At 45.2% G+C, this 22176-nt stretch overlaps 1 protein-coding gene across 2 annotated transcripts in view; it reads right to left on the bottom strand.

The window, feature by feature from the left end:
- Positions 1 to 701: 701 nt before the first annotated feature.
- The window catches only part of LOC121287286 (protein-glutamine gamma-glutamyltransferase 2-like), a 72150-nt gene continuing 50675 nt past the window's right edge, over positions 702 to 22176 (bottom strand). For both annotated transcript variants that reach the window (XM_041205021.1, XM_041205020.1), the window contains exons 8-13: positions 14269 to 14372; positions 12395 to 12637; positions 7156 to 7428; positions 5500 to 5660; positions 3863 to 3999; positions 702 to 1875 (exon numbers count right to left, since the gene is read on the bottom strand). In XM_041205021.1, the coding sequence (XP_041060955.1) occupies positions 1719 to 1875; positions 3863 to 3999; positions 5500 to 5660; positions 7156 to 7428; positions 12395 to 12637; positions 14269 to 14372 (1075 nt within the window). In that variant the 3' untranslated portion in view covers positions 702 to 1718. The remainder of the gene's footprint in view (positions 1876 to 3862; positions 4000 to 5499; positions 5661 to 7155; positions 7429 to 12394; positions 12638 to 14268; positions 14373 to 22176) is intronic.

Genomic DNA, 22176 nt, shown 5'->3' on the forward strand with positions numbered 1-22176 from the left:
AAGACGGGAATTCACATATTGTCCTCAACTGACATCTTGAGAGTCAAAGCTTCCCCAGCTATTCAAAGAAGAAGGTTGAATTCAACATTGGTTCCTAGGAGATATGGCTGGTGCCATCTCTGCATAACCTTGAAAGGATCTGTGGTAACACTTATGAGTTAGAAAATAATTAAGCAGATCTTTGGCTTGTTAATATAGCTCCAATGTTTGAACCACTTTTGTGGTACCTCATGATATGACCCAGAGCAAGTTGTCAGAACAATAGTAGGAATGTTGCATTCCATTGGTGCTTGCTGAACAGGAGCAGCAACATGGTCAACCCAGGAAGAGGATGTGGATGAAGAACCCCTTTGCAATAATGCTAGCCCAGAGTTAAAAAGAAGAGTTAAAAAAAAGAAATTTTATGTACAAAAATAAGCATGTCAACTTAAGAGGCATCAGGAATGCAGAGTAGAGATCAGGCACTGCCTCAATGATGGGAAATTGGGGGCTTACGTGCCCAGGTGATTGGTTTCAATTTCAGCTAGTTCATGAATGGCATGTTACAGGCCTTGAAGCAGAACGACTGCCTTCTCTCTTAAAGATGCACAAACCTGAGGATTAACAGGAAAGAATTACAAATAGAAAAGAAAGAGGTATCTATTTAAAGTTAGAAAAAATATGGCAGAGCAGTTTGAAGAAAACCACAGAACTCCAGCACATTCTTTGCAACGTTTTTTTATTGATATCATAACCAGTACAATACAATATACTGCTGTATAAAAGATTAATGTTGATGAAGGCAAAAGAAAGCAGATAAACAGAGTAACTTGTACAAACAACAGAGATTATAAAGAGCTATTGGTAGCCTGGCTTTATGTCAATTAGAAAATTACTATTGCTATTAAAATGGCAAATATATTCACTTGAAAATCCTTTAATGGTGATGCACTCACGAAGCTGACTCAAATGTAAGTAAAGAAATAATTTGCATTTATACAGTTGCTTCTTTGAAAAAAAAAAGTGCAAAGGGATCTTATACGTCAACCTGACAGGACAGACAGACTGCAGTTTAATGTGTTACCTAAAATAAAGCACCTCCAACGGTGCCACATTCCCCGGGTACCGCACTGACGTGATTTTATAACTCAGGTGGCTGGAGCACACCTTAAACCCACACCTTCCGGCTTGGAGGTTAGAGTGCTCTGCTGAGCTAAGTCCCGTAACTTAACTCAGTGGTTGTATTTTTGGGCAGTTAATATATTTGATGCGATTGGTGAAATAGCTTGATCCAATCCCTGGTTGCTTTCTAACCTCAGGTGAGCTACAATACATGAATGGAGTTACAAATCAAATACCATATGATGCCGGCGCCAAATCATCCAAATAAAATGAATCTTGTATGTATTGGGTTGTGGTAGACCATTAATGCCAAGAGATTACATAATTTCAGATAAGCAGGGTTTTGAGTAAATGCAACAGTAATTACTAAAAACAGAGCAAGAACAAACATGATGATTATAAGGAACATTTGTGTCCTTAGAATGGTAGAAAGCAAAATGGAATATACATGCACAGCACTGGTTTATTTTATCAGTTAAATGCTAATATAGAAATATTTAAGGAACAGACGAATGAAGAACTTAAATCTCTGGTGATAAATCTGCGTTGATTTCCCCTTCCATTCTTAAAGGCACTGTCTCCAATACAACATTTCTTGAAGAAGATTGACAGGTCCATTATTTGTTCGCTGGTCTGACAATAACATTTTTGAAACCCTTCACATCTTTCAGTTTGTTGCAGTCAAAATCCACAGCCAATTTCCTCAGGCCTGGTTTCTGAGGGGTAAATTTAACCCTCACCTTCACTTCCTGGCCAGGTTTAATCGACTGTACCCTGAAACAAACAGGGGGATGTTAGAAGATATTTTTATTGATTGATTTAAATGTGTGGCATCCATTATTGCTAGTTCTTCAACTTCAACTGATGCCAGACAAATAAAAAATCCATCAGTCAACCAGTTTGGTGTGCCCAATATTCTACTTAATATCACTGGGGGAGGACCAGCAACACAAGAATTGCAGTCATCCAAATACATTCTGACACATCTTGAGAATGTAATTTTAAATAAAAGACGATAGAAAATTAAACACCATCTTAAACATCATACATATGATCTGTCATACAACACAGTCATATAATCCTAGAATTGTTAGCCATTCAAATATTTTTCCAATTACTGCAGCGCCTTCCACTCTCAGTTTTTAAAAATTATTTCATCATGCAGGTATCATCTCTTCAGATAGAGCCATCTGGTCAAATTTACTTTTCTTCATATGTGCTCCATTTCAAAATGTGAAAAAATTCTTCCACATTCTTTGTGGGAGAAATAGCAGCACAGGAAACCCAGGTGCCAGGAGTTTGGGAATCTGCATTTTCCTTCCTTCACTTGATGTTTTAGCACCAGCAGAACTGTTTCCACAGAGGCATTTGTACCCTTAAAGCTGTCTACTTTATTCTAAATCTATCTCTGCTGTCACAGGATGCCAAGAATAGAAAGTCCCCACTCTGCTTTGCAATTTTAAAAAGGTAAAGATAGATTCATTTAACATAGGAGGCCATTCAGCTCATCACACAGTGCTAGCTCTTTAAAAGAGCTATTCAATTAGTCCAACATTTCCCATAGTCCTGCAATTATTTCCTTTTCATGCATTTATCCAATTCTCTTATGGAAGTTACCATTGAAGCTCCTTCCATCACCCCTTTCAGCTTGCAAAAAGTTGGTTTTCACTAGTTGGTCAATCAGTAACAAAGATAGATTTAGTATTATCAGTAGACAAGCAGAAGAGGAAGTTAAAATAAGCGTTTGCACGAAAAGGCTCATTAGAGCCTGCAATGCTTTATCACAATTGGCTATTGAAGCAGAGACTATAACATCATTTTAAAGGGATTTGGATAAATGTTAAAGAAGGAATAATTTAAAAAGAGACAGTAAAAGGAAGGAAAATTAAATTTGACCAGATGGCTCTATCCGAAGAGATGATACCTGTGTGATGAAATAATTTTTAAAAATTGAGTGGAAGGCACTGCAGTAATTGGAAAATTATTTGAATTGCTAACAATTCTGAAATGTGACATTAATAGTGGGGAAATTAGCTTAGAAATTATCATTGATGCTAACCTATTTAATTTGAATGGGTTAACACCTCTACTATAATAGGGGATGGAAAGATTTCATTTGATCATCTCATCTGATTAGACTAACTGTGATTTCTAGGATTATATGACTGTGGTGTATGACAGATCAGCAAGGATCAGAGAATGGAGATTGACCCCATATGACTCAGTTCCATACTGGACAATGTTTTATTCACTGAGTCAGTTGGGGAGTTAATTCTGTTTTTTAATTGGCTGGATGTTGATGAATTGGGTGGTGGACAAAGAAAGAGAAAAAAAAATTAGAACACATTTCATAACAGCAAAATGCCCCAAATTACTTTACAGCCAATGAGGTACAATGAAATACACTTAATTTGTGCAAGACATGTCTTCACAAACAGCAATGTTATAGTGACCAGATAAACTGTTTTAGACGATGTTGGCTGAGTGATAAATATTGGCCTGGACTCTGGGGAGAACTCCTCTGCTCCTCTTTAATCTTTTATTGAACCCGTGAGAGGGCAGAGAGCGTGCCAGTTTAATGTCCCATTCACAAGACAGCACCTCCAATATTGGACCACTCCCGTGGCACTGCGCTGAAGCCTGGATTATGTGCTCAAGACCCTGAATTAGGACGGAAACCGACAACTTTCCAGATCAGAGGCAAAAATGTTACTGCTGAGCCATTTTGCTCAGGGTGCTGAAAACTGCAGGTTCTACTTACGGACATGGAACTTTCTGCTCATCAGTGAGGCCGGCTCCCTCCACCAGGAATGTACCATTGCACAAATTCACTGGCATCGGATTGGTAAAGTAAATTTCTGCTGTTAGATCTCGGTACTGCACTGGCTCTCCTATGATCTGAAACAACAAAAAAAAATTTTAATTCTGAAATGAAGTGAATAAGGGACATATTTGTCTCTGTTCATAAAAATAAACCATTTTTAAATGAAACTATTATAAGCCTCTTCCATTATTAAAATGTTTTTTCTTTTTACATAAAAGAGCAAAATATACCCTAGTTGTTGCCTTGTCAATGGTTTGCATGCTCCAACTTTTTTAATTTTAGCTCCTTTGATCCTAATCCCAACTCTGTTGAGCAATATATACTGTTTCTATTTTAAAGTGCTCCATTATAAGATGTGCTAAGGCATTTGATTAAGGCAGATCTGGGTAATATTTGAGATTCAGAGCAAGCAAGGGATGCCACAATGGATGGAAGGTTAGGCATGGCAGGAATGGAAAGTGGAAGTGTTAGGGTAGGCCAGGGAAGCATAAGGTACACCTTGTGGTCGTGGCAATATGACAGTGGAGACATAAAAAGCAGTAACAGAATGGGGAGGTGGGGTCTGGGTCCAGAAAGAAGTTTTCAGCCCCCTCAGGACACTTGCTTTGGGGCAAAATTCAAACCCCTGGCAGAATTTAAGCTATGGGGGTGCAAGAAGACACATTTTTAATGATGTGCTGGGTAACATTTCAGGTAAAACTATTTGTTGCCTTTTGTTAATTTTTAGACTTCTTTGCATGTTTGGAATCAGCTTAGTGAACATGGGGTTCGTCGAAAGTTAAGGGCAATTGAGTATTATGCAGGTAAGTATTGGACATTGGAGCTAATAATTGATGTAAAGTGGGGAGCACGTAATTGCGCTGAGTAGGGATTGGTGTATGGGTGGATTAACAGTGTTTTGGAGTGGTCCTGTGAGTAGTTTGGAGTAGTTTCAGAGCAGGCTTTCCTTGCTTGAACACATTCCTTTGCTCAAGGTTTGATCAGGTGAACTTGACAATATATTTGGACCACACCATCTGATTCAATGTTCTCAATACTGTTTTAGGTTGGGGTCCACCAGTAAGTGTAGGCTAGTGTGTGAATGTAGGTTTGGTCCTCAGAAATCATATATTCCCTCTCTTTATTTGGAGTGTATTACCATATTTGATTGTGAGGAATAACATTTAGCAGCTGAATCTGAGAGTATTGCACACCTGGTATTGCTATCACTATAGCCCAATGGGTGCACAGCCAGATTGTTTGGTACTAGAAGTTAATTGAAAGGAAGTATTGAGGCTCAGCACTGTGTCTACCTGTTACCCCAGGCTCATGTAGAAGGCATAACTGTAATGCAAACAATCACAGCCCTATTTCAACAGAACAGTCAGAGAAACAGTCAAAATAGCCTATTTATGAATTTTCCTTAAGCATTCTGCTGACTTTGTGTTCAAGTTTTGGGAGTTCCAAGGCTGAGCCAGCAAAGTGTGCCAACTGATGGCATAAGATCTAAAGATTTACAAATGCTATTTAGTTCATAAGGCATCTCATGCATGGAAAATTGTTATTTTCCAACCATATTTCTCAGTAATTATTACCTTAATGTGTAGATCTGGATTCTGGAGAGTAATCACTTTTCTAGTAACTACTAATTCTCCAGCCTCATACTCCATTGCAAGGGCCACGATGAGAATCTGATTGTGTTCTGTCAAGGACTGTCCATAGTTTGAGTAATGCACCTGCAGAGTCTCCGTCTTTTCTGAAGAAAAGGAATAAAGGATGAATACTAAATGAAGTTTTATGTATTTACCATTTTACATGTGATATCTTTGCTTTCTGATTGGCCATCAGCTCTGTAGTCCCAGCAGCGCCAAAATCAAGTAGTTGGCCACAGCTGGAACTACAGCTTGTCTCTAAAGAAGACGAATGATTGATCATGGACTTCAGACAATTCTGTGGATTTTGGACAGGCCTGCCTGGAACATCCCAGGGAGATGTAGAAGGGGTGTAGGGGCTATGTTTTAGGGGTCGGAAGGGAGGGTTAAGGTAGGGTTATGATCTGGGCCAGGTGAGGGGGCTCGAATGGGCACAGGGAACCATCCAAAGTTGATACCCCCTACTATCTTGCCCGGCAGCAGTCTACACAGTGAAAGCTGCTGGGCTTCCTGCCTTGCTTCTGCCTTTCCCTGCTGCATGTATTATAACAGTGCAGGTGGAATCAGGCCCTTAAGTGGCCATTAATTGGCCCATAGATGAGCAGGCTGCCTGATGTAAAATGGGAGACAGGTCAGGGGTGGGTGAGATGGCAGAAGGTAGGCCATCTGATATATTTTACTGGCCCCTGCCTTCAAACCTGCCAGTGGGGGTGAGAGGAGGGAGCATAAAACCCTATTAACACACTGATCATTCACTACTTTTTTCCACGTGCAATAGCTCCTAAACTTATGCAGCCTTAACCTAGAGACTCCACATTCATTTGTAAAGAATTAATTAACTCAGTAACTTCAAGTTTTCCTAGCTCCCAGTTAGCTCAGTATTACTTTGTTGGCAGGTTTAAAATGGTTTTCCCTCCACACCACAGCCTCCCTCATCTCCCTGCAGCCTCTCTCCCCTACCCCAGCAGCCTCTCGCTTCTCTCCCCTACCATGCCCCCCCCACACACACACACACACACACACACACTCCTCCCACAACCTCTCCCGTCGCCGTTGTTCCGGTGATCAGGCTGATGCGCTGCCACTCACCTTCCCAGTGTTCGCAGCAAGCGCAGGAGAAGAACAGCCTAGGATTGGAGCTTCTCACAGAGCCCTGCTATACAGCCTAACCTCAATGACTATTTGAAAAAAGTGCCATTAAATCTTCTCTCAGTCTTGCCTGTTTTATACAAACAATCTCAGTAGCTCACGTCTCTGCTATTAGTAAAATATTCTTGTTCTGAGTAACAAGCTGATCAATTCATGCTGTATGGTCAATATCTACCCAATAATAGGATTTCCAAAACTGCATTGTTCAAACTAGTGCCTTATACAAATTTCTGTGCCAAGTGTTATGCATTAAAACCCTGTCCTGGATCCTGTTGGTGCTTCACCAGGTTAGTGGCTAAGCATCTGGACTGAATGACAGTTTAGAAGTGGAGCTGGAACCATTTATGCTCCCTGGGCCTTACAATGACTTGGCTTCAAAATGACACATTTTAATCATCACGTATCCCTTTCTCAAAGTCAAAATGTACTTTGATGCATGTTTGGCATTACCTTCATGCGGTCTAATCGTGAGTTTGGCTAGATCTTTCCAGCTACATTCTTGAATTGATTGCCCATTGTAGAGGATTGTTTTGGCACACAGGATCAACCTGCAATTCTTCACCGCTGAGGTTTGGTTTGAGAGAACAGCAGACACTTCAAAGTCAGCTCCGTTCAAGTTGACTTTCTCAGCTTTCAATTTTAAGAAGAATTTCTTCTCTGGCTCTTGAGTCAGTTTGTTCTTCATATCTGCTTTCGTGAAAGCCTCTCTTTCCTCCTCAGAACCTTTGTAAAATTGATTAATTGTGGGATATATTAGAACAGCAAACATTTTTTCTTTTTTAGGAAAAATTTCACAACTTTGATGTCTGGCTACAGAAAGAACCTCATACTCCAACACAGAAACCTGATAGAAACTGAAAATTTTATTCCCTGATGAAAGACTCAGTCTTCCCACTCGAGTATAAAGCTTTCTTAAATAACCTTTTTTTTAATTGTCTTAATTTTCAAGGATATTAAGTTCCAATTCCATACAAATTTGGAAATAATTGTTAACTTGAAGCTCGTTCAGCATACTGAAATGGGTGTGATCTATGGACCAAAAGGGTTATATTTCTCTGCTGCACCGCTCAAAACCAGGTGATCTTGCAGCTGAAGAAGAGGGACAATAGGTTGCCGATATCTAATCTGGATCCCTGCTCCTGAAAGTGGTACCATGAATTTTACTCCCAACAGGCCGAACCAGGGATCTTGGCCACAGTGGTAGCAGGGAGGCAGTGGTATTGTCACTAGATTCCTAATTCAGAGACCCAGAGTTATGCTCTGGGAAACCCAGGTTTCAATCCAATAAAAAAAAACTGGAAATAAAAGTCCAATGATGACCATGAAGCCATTGCTAATTGTCGCAAAAACTCATCTGGTTCACTGATGCACTTTAGGGAAGGAAATCTGCTGCCCTCACCTAGTCTGGCCTACATGTGACCCCAGATCTGCAATAATGTGGTTGACTCTTAAATGCCCTCTGAAATGGTCTAGCCAGCCACTCCGTTGTATCAAACTGCTAAAAAGCCAATAAAGAGGAATGAAAATGGATGGACCACCTGGTATCGACCTAAACACTGGAAACGACAATGGCAAACCCAGCCTTGTCAATCCTGTAAAGTCCTCCTTACTAACATCTGGAGGCTAGTGCCAAAATTGGGAGAGCTGTCTCACAGACTAGTCAAGCAACAGCCTGACAGTCATCCTCACAGAATCCCAGACACCACCATCACCATCCCTGGGTATGTCCTGTCCCACTGGCAGGACAGACCTAGCAGAGGTGGCGGCACAGTGGCATACAGTCATGAGGGAGTTGCCCTCAACATCGACTCCAGCCTCCATGAAGTCTCATGGCATCAGGTCAAACATAGGCAAGGAAACCTCCTGCTGATTACCATGTACCACCCTCCCTCAGCTGATGAATCAGTACTCCTCCATGTTGAACACCACTTGGAGGAAGCACTAAGGGTGGCAAGAGCACAGAGTGTACTCTGGGTGGACTTCAATGCACATCACCAAGAGTGGCTTGGTAGCACCACTGGAGATCGAGCTGGCTAGGTCCTAAAGAACATAGCTGCTAGACTGGTCTGTGGTAGTTGGTGAGGGAACCAACAACAGAGAAAAACCCTACTTTACCTCATCCTCACCAATCTGCCTGCTGCAGATGCATCTGTCCATGACAGTATTGGTAGGAGTGACCACTGCACAGTCCTTGAGGAGACGAAGTCCCGTCTTCACACTGAAGATACCCTCCATCGTGTTGTGTGGCACTATCATTGTGCTAAATGGGATAGATTTCAAACAGATCTAGCAACTCAGGACTGGGCATCCATGAGTCGCTGTGGGCCATCAACAGCAGCAGAATTGTACTCAATCTGTAAACTCATGGCCTGGCATATCCCCCACTCTGCCATTACCACCAAGCCAGGGTATCAACCCTGGTTCAATGAAGAGTGCAGGAGGGCATGTCAGGAGCAGCACCGGGCATACCTAAAAATGAGGTGTCAACCTGTTGAAGCTATAACACAGGACTACTTGTGTGCCAAACAGCATAAGCAGCAAGTGATAGACAGAGCTAAGGGATTCCAAAAACAATGCATCAGATCTAAGCTCTGAAGTCCTGCCACATCCAGTTGTGAATGATGGTATGGTGGTGGACAAATAAACAACTCACTAGAGAATGAGGCTCCACAAATATCCCCATCCTCAATGATGGAGGAGCCCAGCACATCAGTGCAAAAGATAAGGTTGAAGCATTCACAACAATCTTCAGCCAGAAGTGCCAAGTGGATGATCCATCTCGGCCTCCTCTGATAGTCCCCAGCATCACAGATGTCAGGGTTCAGCCAAATCGATTCACTCCACATGATATCATGAAATGGCTGTAGGCACTGGATACTGCAAAGGCAATGGGCCCTGACAATATTCTGGCAATAGTACTGAAGACTTGTGCTCCATAGCTTGCCGCGCCCCGAGCCAAGCTGTTCCAGTATGGCCACAACACTGGCATCTACCCAGCAATGTGGAAAATTGCCCAGGTATGGCCTGTACACAAGAAGCAGGACAAAACCAACCCAGCCAATTACCGCCCAATTAGTCTATTCTCGGTCATCAGTAAAGTAATAGGAGGAGTCATCAACAGTGATATCAAGCAGCACTTGCTTAGCCACAACCTGCTCACTGACATCCATTTTGGGTTCAGCCAGTTTGGCTTCTGACCTCATTACAACCTTAGTTCAAAAATGGACAAAAGAGCTGAACATCCGAGGTGAGGTGAGAGTGACTGCCCTTGACATCAAGGCAGCATTTGACCAGGTGTGGCATCAAGGTGCCCGAGCAAAACCAGAGTCAATGGGAATCAGGGGGTAAACTCTCCATGATTGGAGCCATACCTAGCACAAAGGAAGATGTTTATGGTTGTTGGAGGTCAATCATCTCAGTTCTGGGACATCACTGCATGAGTTCCCCAGAGTAGTGTAGAGTAGTGTCCTAGGCCCAACCATTTTCAGCTGCTTCATCAATGACCTTCCTTCCATCATAAGATCTGAAGTGGGGATGTTCGCTGATGATTGCACAATGTTCAGCAGCATTCAGGACTCCTCAGGTAATGAAGCAGTCCATGTACAAATGCAGCAAGACCTGGACAATATCCAGGCTTGGGCTGACAAATGGCAAATAACATTTGTGCCACACAAGTGCCAGGCAGCGACCATCTCCAACAAGAGAGAATCTAACCATCGCTCCTTGATACTCAATGGCATTACCGTCACTGAATCCTGCACTATGAACATCCTGGGGATTACCATTGACCAGAAACTGAACAAGACCAGTCATATAAATATTGTGATTACAAGAGCAGGTCAGAGGCTAGGAATCCTGTGGTGAGTAACCCACCTCCTGACTCCCCAAAGCTTGTCCACCATCTATAGGGAACAAGTCAGGAGTGTGATGGAATATTCCCCACTTGCCTGGCTGAGTGCAGCTCCAACAACACCCAAGAAGTTCGACACCAAGCAGGACAAAGCAGCCCGCTTGATTGGCACCTCTTTCACAAATATTCACTCCCTCCATCACCGGCGAACAGTGGCAGCAGTATGTACCATCTACAAGATGCACTGCAGAAACACACCAAGGCTCCTTAGGCAGCACCTTCTAAACCCACAAATCGCTACCATGTGGAAGGACAAGCGCAGCAGATACATGACCACCTGGAAGTTCCCCTCCAAGCCACACATCAACCTGACTTGGAAATATATCGTTGTTCCTTCACTATCACTGGGTCAAAATCCTGGAACTCCCTCCCTAACAGTGCTGTGGGGGTACCTACACAACTGTGGGGGTACCTACAGCAGCTCACCACCACCTTCTCATGGGCAATTAGGGATGGGCAATAAATGATGACCTAGCCAGTGATGCCCACATCCCATAAATGAATTTAAAAATGCCTGGAAAGATGGGTCTTGGAAAACCAGTCATTTTCCCGACTCCCCACTAAAGTACTGCTGATGCCAGGTAATGCCAGGGGACAGGTACCACAGTACATGGCCACAACATGGTCTAGTGTCTTGTTGATGGACAAAAATCATTCGGCGTCCTTTACAATAATTTAAGTGAAGCACTTCAGAAACACATTTCTGCTTCTTGGCAAGGGTGTTCCTCTACCTGTAATTGGGGCTTCTTCTCTCTGGTGGTCATCCTGCTGCACGTCTGCCCTGTGTGCTTAATGACCCATCACCCAGGGGGAAAAAAATCATATAATCATAGTATGGCACAGTACAGGTCATCATGCCTGTATCATCTCCTTGAAAGTGCTATACATTTGTCCTGTAGCTCTGTAAATATTCCCCTTTAAGTATTTATACCATTCAGGGAGTGCATTTCAGCTCATAACAACTCACTGCATAAAAAAAATTCTGCTCATTGTGTCTCAGGTTCTTTTGCCAATCATTTTTTATCTACGTCCTCTGATTACCAGCCTTCATGCACCAGAGGCAGTTTCTCCTCATTTACTCCAGTAAAATCCTTGACAATTTTGAACACCTCTATTAAAATCTTCCCCTAACCTTCTTTGCTGTAAGGAGAACAACCTCAGCTTCTCTAATCTCTCCACTGGAATGGAAACACTCAGCAGATCATCAGCACCTCTTCCAGGCTTTCAGAAACGAGAAACATATTTCAGGATGATGGCCTATTTCCAGGTTGTGATCATCATTTCCCTTTCTCCTTACACTTACAAAAACAAAAAAGCTAAAAGTTCCAGTTATTTTTGAGGCTGCTTGATTCTGAAATGTGCTTCTGCTAAAGACACTCCTGTGTATGATGAATGCTATAATGTAGGGTATATGAATTAAAGGATTATCCTAAAGTTGGCATTTGGTAAACATCCTTCCTCAGTCTCAATTTTCTAAGGAACTTCAGTGTTAACATCCAATCATACCTTAAATGGTTTTGATGTGCTTTCTACTTGTTATATGCTTTATAGTGTACTTTAAGCTGTATAACAAATATTCTTTATTCAGCCTCTTTTCCCCTCCCTGCAACTTGTGGTTGATTCTGTTGTAGCATAACTGTATTCAAGGATCATTCAGTCACTCAATTATCAAATTCCCATTAGAGGTGATTAAATATAATTCTCTAAGCTTGTTTTCAAGTATTTCCCGTAACCTTTGTTGCTCATGCCAAATATGATGTCAGTCTAATCACTGCTCACCCTCTGCATATTTATAATTGTGCGTGACATCTTCACGTTCATCACTGCCAACAGCCTTTGTACTGATATTCTGACCAACTAGTCGATGGTTGACCTCGATCTGTTTTTTGGAACCATCTTTACAGAGAAGCCATGACACATAATCGGCGTTGACTTCAGCAAAGACAAATGGGCTATCAAATTTCTGATCAATATCTCCACTTTTAATTGCTTTAACTGAAGCCGGTCCACAGCAATAAATTCCTGAAAAGAACAAGACTAAACGTCACTGCAATGTCAATCTTACAACAACTGCATTCTGCTCTTTTGAACAATTTTAAAAATGTGCAATACTCGGAATTGTAAAGCTTTTGTAACATTCTGAAGCTTTTATATATATATATATATATAAAATATATAGTTAATTTGAACTATTTAATCATCAATTATATTGCCAAGTTATGGTTATTCAGAAGTGGTTGTATGACAGAATCTCATCAAGTTCTGATGACTATAAACGGTAAGAGTTAAGATTTTAAGGCAGATGGCCACCATCTGAAACTCATATTTATCTCCTGAAAATATCTTACGCTGAATTTATGAAGGGGTGGTATGTTGCTCGCACATCCCCTGGTAGAAAAGTCAGTCAGCAGCTCACCAACTTTAAAAAAGGGCTGTCCCAGTGTTAATACGCAGGAGGTGAGCTCAACAAAGGTGAGATTGGGACTTATGTCCCTCGGGGAAAGGAAGTCCTGTCCTCAAGATCTGTCGCCAATTTGACGGGCTGGCAGCTGAGTAGTCCCAGTGGTGCTAGAATACAGTAATGTGGCAACAAGGGAGTCCTGATAAGAAAATCACATGTCTTCCAGACTTAGCTGGGGTTTTTGGTTGGAGAGGGATTGGGGACCCTAGCGAGGGGTTGGGGGGAGCGAACATTAGGGGCCAGGGTGGGGGGGAAGCACAGATCTTGGGGAGGTGCCCCCGATGAGCACAAGGGAACTCCTAAAAGAGGTACTCCTTTCCTTCCTGCCTTTTAACCTGAGTAGAAAAAGTAAAGGGCTGGCCACTTTCCTTCCACAATTCCCTATACCATGTTCCACTGTATTATGGCACCCAAGGTGGGAAGATGCCTTAATTGGCAACTTAAGGGCCTTATTAGGCCTAAGGATAGGTGGGCTGGCTGACGTGCTACCCATTGCTGTAATATGAGGGACAGTTCAGGGAGGGGTGGGAATGTAATGGGCTGGCCACCCGTTTTATTTTATTTTGTGCTCACAATGGGGGTGTAAAATCTCCCCTCCGCCCTTCACCCCCATTGTCTTTTTTGACTGAAATTTCCTGTGGTGTAGCAGCTTGGAATCTGGAGTGTGGTATTATAGCTCTTATTGTAGCCTGTGCCTTTTAAGGTCATGCTCAAGTGTTCCCAAAAGAACTGATGTAAATAAACACATCCAGATAATGAAAGCCAACTGTAAGCTCCTGAATTCAATCAGAGGGCATTCTTAACTGCTTGTAATTTTTTAGCTTCAAGACAGAAAAGCCCAACTTAAAAAGGTTGGCCTTTTTTTAAGGAATGTTTTGCATTGGTAATAAAGAGTGAAACACACAGGAAATTTAGGGACAATTTTTAATGATGCTTTTGCAGGCCAGAAAATTGTAGTAGGTACTAATAAACTAGGCACTCAATCTAGTTAAAGGATTAATTATTCCAAGTTTATTGGATGACAAGCTGCAGTTGATTATAGAGCCTTGTGAATGTTTCCTTTGGAGGACTATTAACTTCACCCTCAGGGGACAATCATGTTTGTTTGCCAAAGAAAAGTCTCTAAGCACTTCCTGGTAAAAGGCACTTACTGTACAAAATTATTATAGTACACTACGCTATCTACACTTACCTTCACTTTTCTCCTGTGGCGTTGGATCTATTACTTGCCATCCATCATAGCCTGGCTTCAGGTCAGGACGCGTCATCCATGACTCTATCCAGCAGTGGAAATTCCTTCAGTGTTACAGAGAGTAATTATTTTTAACAAGCACCACCCTAGCCATTTGATTGGATATTTATTTTTAGTCTTAAAACTAGCTTTACAGGCTTGCAGATCTTGTTCATCTTCAAAGTATGAGTTCCTGGAAGATTTCAACAGTTGTCATAACAGTTGTTCCTCTTCTTGAGGAAGACATGGGTTTTACTTTAAAAGGGCATATAGGCAAAAGCTGGCTGAACTGTAAAATCACCATTTTCTGAGAAATTCCTGTGTGGATTAAATTTAACTGACTAGTCTAGAGAGGCCTTGGAATGTCACACCTAAAAAGGTGTCAAGACCCACTTCAGACAGAGACACTTGAGAGGGAGAGATGCAATGCAAAAAACTGAAGTCTAATCTCATGTGGTGGCGGAGACAATGGAGACTAATTACCATCTCAGTAGAAACCATCTCCTGTTGAGTTATGTCTCAGGATGTGGACATGATCTGAGTTGAAAGAAAGCAAATCTGAGTGAAAGACATGTTTGTTTTCCCTTCCAGGAACACGCAAGAGAAAAGGGTTAAAAAGCCAGCTGAAAACCTGATCTGTGTGCTCTAGTGCTCTAGTTCTGGTGTGTAAGTGTGCTGGGAAGGCAACAGCAGAAGAAGAAGAACAACTAGGCATCCCTGCGGCTTGCATGTAAAAGTCTCTGTCTTTCCTCTTTCTCTTTGCTGGAGGCAAGTCACAAGTCGGCAAAGCCATAGTCAAAAAGGAAATAGGTCAGCTCCCTCAGCTGACCTGCAGAACCAAGTATCTCCAAACCAACTGCTCACCTGCCATAGTCAGGTCTACCAGAATCACCCAACTTAATGGCTGCAACATTTTGCCATCTACTTCTCAAGGACAATCCAAAGACAGACTTGTAAGCTTTTTTTTAAACTTTCATTTTTGGACTCAATTTCTCATCTCTAATCTGTGTATGTGTGTTGTGTTTTTATTATTTTTTCTCAGGTTTTTAGTAACTAATAAACTTTCTTTGGATCAAGAAAGCCTGGCTAAATTGGATCCTACTAAAACATAAATACATTTTGACTGGGATAGCCCAGTCGAGTTTCAGTACTCTACAAGTGAAATTAGTGTTTCTGTTTCATATGTCCTAATCTCAGGAAACCACTACACCAGAAATATAATCATTTCCAGCAACACAACAATTTATACAAGCATCACTTCTAATTAGAAACAGCTAGGAGTGGAAGATTTCCTCTCCCACTGTGTGTAAGGTAATTGGAGACCTACTTTCTTGGAACGCAATACAGAGGAAACCTTTTCCCTACATGTTTAAAACTTTACTGAGTAAAGCTGCTTGATGGAAATGAGCTGTTCAGTGGCCAGTTGTATTGGGAATAGTGAAGAAAGATGTAATGAGGGTAACGTGGCTGTGGAATCAGCCACTCGCTTCACATAACTCCCAATTTTGCATTTAATTGATGCTGCTGGAAATGAAATTCGGGCAAGATGCATAACGGACTGTTGATCCCATCTTGCAGTTTCAGGTTATCAACCAAAATTAGCCTCAGTGTCGGTTCTCTTGGCTACAGGGTGAAATGTGTGATTTCACAGGCTGGATCGTCTGCTCCTGTTGGCAGCAGGTGTCCTTGACGGCATGAGCGGACAACATGGCAGGAAGGCCAAAAATCAATTTTGTGACATCATGGAAGCAGTTTGCAACTGTCCGCTCCCCCCGTCAATGGCATGACCGCAACATGTCAAAAACTTCATTGTAAAACATCTGCATGTTATTGTGAGCCCAGCTCGCTGGAATCATCCCTCCATGCTGGACCATCCAGGCAGTCAGCGTAGTGTTTCACAGCTGAACATAAGCAACATGCACCTGGTGAGCTGCACTTTGCTTGGGACTTCGAGGTTTGTTTGCCTACCTTGCTTCAGGCAGCAGTCACAGTCATCAACACCAGGCTTCACAGATAGCACCACATCACTTTCAGGGGGCTCACGGGCAGGTCTCTATCTACCAGACCAGCTGTAAGGTGGGGATGGCTTTTCAAGGGCTACAGGACTTGGGCTTGCTTGGGGAAGGGGGAGAAGAGGCCTCAGGAAAGGGAAGAGGCAGTAGGGCGAGGACTGTACTGGGGAAGGGGGGTATCCCAGGGTGTGTGTAGGGGCACATGTTGATCTGTGAAAGTGGCCTCAAGAGGGTGAGGGCTGAGGAGGCAGTCTCCAGAGGACACAAGGCCAGATGGAAATGTGAAGGTGTATGTGAGAGAGAGTGGGTGGTGATGTACCTTGAGCTGGCAGTGAGTGAGTTGCCTCTGCATGTGTGACGGGCTTATGTGTGTGTGAGTTTAGAATGATGAGATGGTTGCCTTACCCTGGCGGCATGAATAAGATCATTCATTCTCTTTCTGCATTGGATCGTGAACCTCTTTTGAGCAGCAACGGCACTAACCACCTCTGCCACTGCCTCCCAAGCCAGGGTGGAGACACTGATGGGCCTCCTGTGGCCAGAGCGGGGCTAAAGGACATCATGGTAGGCTCTAACAGTGTCCAGAAGGCATCCCAGGGACACATCACTGAATTGGGGACTTTACTCTTTTGGCTTTTGGGGCCATGTCTTTGATGGTGCCCTCTTGGGCTAGAAGCACTGAGAGGTGTGAGCGCAACTGCACTTTAAATATGGCGCCCGGTGTGAGGAAGCGGCAAGGCGACAGCATGACGGGCGAATCAGAGGCTACCCGCCAGCAAAATGGCGTGTTTCCTGGGAATGCATGATTAATGAGGCGGGATTGGGACGATACAGCACGAAAACCTGCCATTGCATCTGGTGGGTAAAACAACCCTTCTTCTGCCCCTTACCGCACTTAATGTAAATCTAGGATGATTCCGCCCCACCGTCATAACATGTATACTTTGTGCATAGTATATTGAGCATTGACAGAGGAATTCAGCTGCTAAATAATAAAACCCATGGGGCAGAATTTTGCCCTGAACGGGCAGGTGGGCCCGGCTGACTCGGCGGCGGGTGGGCAGCCATTTGTTGCTGCCGAAACGGGCTGCGCCGCTATTTTGCGCGGGCTGGCTAATTAAGATTTGCCCAGTGTGTTAGCAACTCCCGTGTAGAACGGGAAAATCGTTGTGGAGGAGGGCATGCTCAGGCCGCCAGTTCCAATGGGGAACCGGGAGTCTGTATAAAGAATGGCCACACCGCCTCGTTGAGGCAGTGCACCATGGCCACTCGCAGAGAGAGACATGCTGCTCTCACTGGAGCAGGAGGTGGGTGGCAGGCTGCAGGAGAGGCCAGCAGGGAGCCAGTGTGCCCCTCACTTCTCTGATGCATGCCTTGCTGTCCTCCGCCAAAAGGTGTCCAACCATAGGGATATTTTGTACCCGGAGGATGGGAGGAGGAGGGTCCCCCATGTCACCAGGCAGGCGTAGGAGGAGATTGGCGAGGCTGTCAGTGCCCATGATGATGTGCGGCACACAGGCACACAGTGCCGCAAGAGATTCAATGATTCGCTGCGCTCTGTACGGGTGAGTACCATGTCGGCTTTGGCCATTTGACCCAGAAGGTAGCTTTAGCCTTTGAGCCCCCCCCCCCGTCTTACTGTCGTTACTGCATTGGACATTTGGTGCATGCTGGGTGGGCAAACAGATAGTGACCATGCTTTCATCAGCCTTAGTGGTTGGTGAGAAGATGGGTTCTCCCCGCAGCATATGTTAGTGTTACTCGCATTTGAGTAGTCTGGGGGCAACCTGCAAGGGAGGCAGCTAGACACATACTCAGAACTCCAACACATGTCTTATTGATGGTGATGAGATGGTGGAAGGGAAGCTTCAAGGTGTCGTGGCTAAGAGCCATCTGCTGGCATTGGCACTGTACGTAGTTGCACCTCCTTGCCATGGGCACTAAGACCCGTGTGTTATTCAAAGTGATGGACGCCGAAAATGTCCAAGGTGGCCGTTGAGGGAGGGGGTTGGGAACAGCTGTACTATCTTCTGGGGACTGATCACCAGTAGTGTGGACAGGAGCCGTTGGAGGCCTCAGATGGGCCACAGTGGTTGGGGTGCGGCGTGCGTGTGCAGAGTGCATGAGCGATCAGCCCCAATAAATCCTCTTCTCTGTTTTGCAGGCAAAAACTGAGCACAATCAGTGGGAGCACCCTGCTCCAGCACCTCAACACCTTAGGAGGAGCAGACCATGGAGCTGGGGAGGAGGCAGGCGGCCAGGGCAGCAGGTGGTGGCGAGGCTGGGGTCCAGCAGCCAGGTATTTGAGGTCCACAGTCCCATTCACTCTGTCTGCCCACCATCCAAAACACTGATGGTTGCTGCAATCGTTAATGCTGCAACACTGCTCATTCACAGACTGAGACACTCTGACATGTGGGTCATACACAAAGGTCCCTCGTTCCTTGAGGATGCATGTCTCCAGCACCTTCCAAAGTCACTTTATCCCATTTGTGACCACGATCCCCATGGCCTAACATGCCATGGCATCGCTGCTGCACAGCCAAAGACATTTTGCATCTTAGGGGGGCTGGTACCTCCACCACCCAGTGTGCCCCACATTCCTCTGTCCAGAAGATCCTCAGCACCTCATCTGTGAACCTCAGAGCTCAACTTAAATAAATGCCACCACGTTACTCATCCCTGCGCCAAGGGGAACTGTTGCCTTCTGCCCAACCGTTCTATGCCCCTCCTAACAGTATGAAGATCAATAATGTGACCTCCCAATCTCCTGTGATCCAAGCAAGTGTTTGTGATGTTTCCTCAGCACCGCAACTCTCCAGGCCACAATGCATCCAGGTCAGGTACCTCTGCACTCTCCCCACTCCAATGGCACATAACATGCCATGTGGCATTCCTGAGGCCATCTGACCAGCCTGTCTGTATGTGTTTCTGGGCCTCCTCTTGACTCTTTTCCACCCCACCAATGTTTATCTCCTTAGGGTCTTGAAGGATGAGTGTCTTATGAGGTAGGCGGGGAAAGGGATGAAAGGTGTTACTGACTGTATGCTAACTGATGCACTGTCCTTGTTGTTAATTTCAGCATCACCACCACATGGCCACGCCCAACGACACCGGAGCCCCTCCTCCACACCTGAGGCCCAACATGTGCAACTTGCGGCACATCATTTCAGCTAGCCAAGCACCAGCGCAGACACAAACACTTCGGTGGGGAATTTAACGTCAGCTAGTGTCCCAGGTCACAGTGGAGAGGGCACTTCACTATCGCTGGAGGAGATGGTAGGGACAGAGTGCAGATGGCACCAGCAGCTGGAGGGCTGAAGGGGACCAGGCACATGCTGAGTTTGGCACTGATGACATGCCTCTGGAGTTACTACCAATGCAGCAGCTGCAGGACAAGTGGCAGGAATCGCGTTTACATCCGGTAGGGTTGCATGACAGTACACTTCAGTTGGTCTCTGCGATGGAGGAGTCCAGGCAGAGTCCAATTGAAGGCATGAACCTCAGGACAGAGCTTCACGCTTCCTCCACTGAGAGATTGGCAACTCTCATGGAGAGATGCTTCAATAGGATGGAGACTACACTGATTGGGATACGCTCTGACCTGCAAGCCCTCACAGTGCTAATGGCCACAGGTGGTCATTCCCAATGTGGGAGATGTTCTGGGCACCAGGTGTTGGTGCCCATGCATCTGTGGTGAGCAGGGGGGTCCAATGTGACCTCACGTCGGTGCAGCAGCTGCCTGTCATCGCTGTGAGCTCCTCTCAGGGCGCTCCGGATGAGAGCAGCAGCTCCTCTGCCCCTCTGCCAGTCAACGTTTCTTCCGTTGAGGCTGCGACAACTGGGGAGGTGCCAGTTCTGGAACTGGCCACTCCCTCCCAGGCAGGGCCATCACAGGCTCCACGGGCCAAAGGACATCCTCCAAGGTCATTAAGGCCAACAGGACAGCAGAGTCAGCAGGCTGTCTCACAAGCCACTCCGAGAGATGGGGCAGCACCTAGACGTAGCACCCGCAAATGAAAGCATAGGGCACGTCAGGCTCTCAATGGGTATGTCACTGGTGATTTTGTGTTGGCCTTAGATTAGGGAACAAAGACTTATTTTTGTCAGAGACTTTTCTGTTTTATGTTGGACAGAATAAGTCCACTTTTCTGGCCATGGCTGAGGGTGTTTCCTTTTTGCTGCATTTGTATTTTTCATAAACATCTCATGAGTGTTTGAGCAGACATTGATGTTTCTGTACTAAGCCCTTAGTTGCAGCCAATGAGGTGGAAGATGTAGCACCTAAGTGCCACATGCGGAAGTGCCAGGCAATGCTGGTTCTGCTGATCGATGTGTGCGGAACTAGTTGAAGGTTCGTTGGATTAAATTGTCCCGGGTGTCCCTGCCTCCTTGGTGTAAATGCAGGTCGTCATTGTGGCCCTCATCATCGCCCTGTGCTTCCTCATCCTCTGAGCTACTGTTGGATTCATCATATGCAGCCTCATCCAGTGCGTCAAGATCTTCATCGTCAGCTGCATCCCCCCTTTCCAGCACAAGATTGTGCAGAGTGCAGCATGCTACCACTATCAGAGAGACGTGATCTGTGGGGTACTGGAGTGCGCCCCCTGAGTGGTCCAGGCAATGGAAGCGCATCTTGAGAAGACTGATGGTTCTCTCTACCACAGCCCTTGTGGTGCCGTGGCTCCCATTGTACCGCTGCTCAGCTTCTGTTCTTGGACAGCGTAGTGGCGTCATGAGCCACCTTCTGAAGGGATAGCCCTTGTCACCCAGCAGCCAACCATCCAGCCGAGCCGGAGCACTGAAGAGCCTCGGCACGTGGGAGGGTCTGAGGATGTAGGCGTCATGGGAGCTGCCTGGGTACCTTGCACAGACTTGTAGAATCAGCATCCTGGTGATGGTCGCACACTATCTGCACGTTCATGGAGTGGAAGCCCTTCCTGTTAACGAAGGCACCGGGCTCACCTGCTGGTGCCTTGATGGCCACATGTGTACAGTCTATTGCACCCTGGACGCGGGGGAAGCCAGCAGTGGCCGCAAAGCCTCTGGCTCGCTGTGTCTGACTTGCCTGGTTGTAGCAGAAGTGGATGAAGGTCAATGCCCATCTGAACGAAGCATCTGTAACCTGGTTGACACGTGTGGACAGCTGATTGGGAGACACCGCACAGATCACCCGCCGACCCCTGGAAGGTGCCAGAGGCATAGAAGTGGAGGGCAACTGTGAGCTTGAGAACCGCTGGCATGGGGTGTCCGCCCACAGAGTTAGGGGAGATCTCAGGGCCAATCATCTAACAGATATAGTTGACTGTTTCCCTTGCCAGACAGAGCCTCCTTCGGCACTGCACCTCAGTCATATTGAGGTAGCTGCTTCGCCGCCTGTATACCCTGGCAGCAGGATAGTGGTGTCTTCTGTGGCCCCTTGCACCTTGGACAACCTCTTGGCCCTGCGCCCCTTGTGCTTATGCCTGGCCACCCAAAGGTGGCTCTCCTGGAGACTGAATGTGCACAACTGGCCTCCTCCTTATTCTATCCCTCCCTTCCTCCTCAGAGGAGCTGCCTCCAGTGGAGAGGTCAGAGCCTATACCCCCAGGCTAAATGGAGGCCTCCGGAAAGCTGCAGGCCTGAGAAAGATTACTGTCTGCAGACTGGTTTCAGAGTACACAGAAAGCTCTTGGAAATCGATGAGAACTGCTAACAATCACACAGGCAACTTTAAAACACTTTCTGCATTAAACACTTCATGAAAAACATGTACAACCCCACCTGAGTCCACATATCGCTCCAGTGCATGAGTTTTAATAAAAAGATCTCTTACCCGCCTGTCCGTTGGGCCCGTGCGCCAACCTGAAGGTCGCAC

Source organism: Carcharodon carcharias, chromosome 14, assembly GCF_017639515.1.
Source record: "Carcharodon carcharias isolate sCarCar2 chromosome 14, sCarCar2.pri, whole genome shotgun sequence".
Lineage (NCBI taxonomy): Eukaryota > Metazoa > Chordata > Chondrichthyes > Lamniformes > Lamnidae > Carcharodon > Carcharodon carcharias.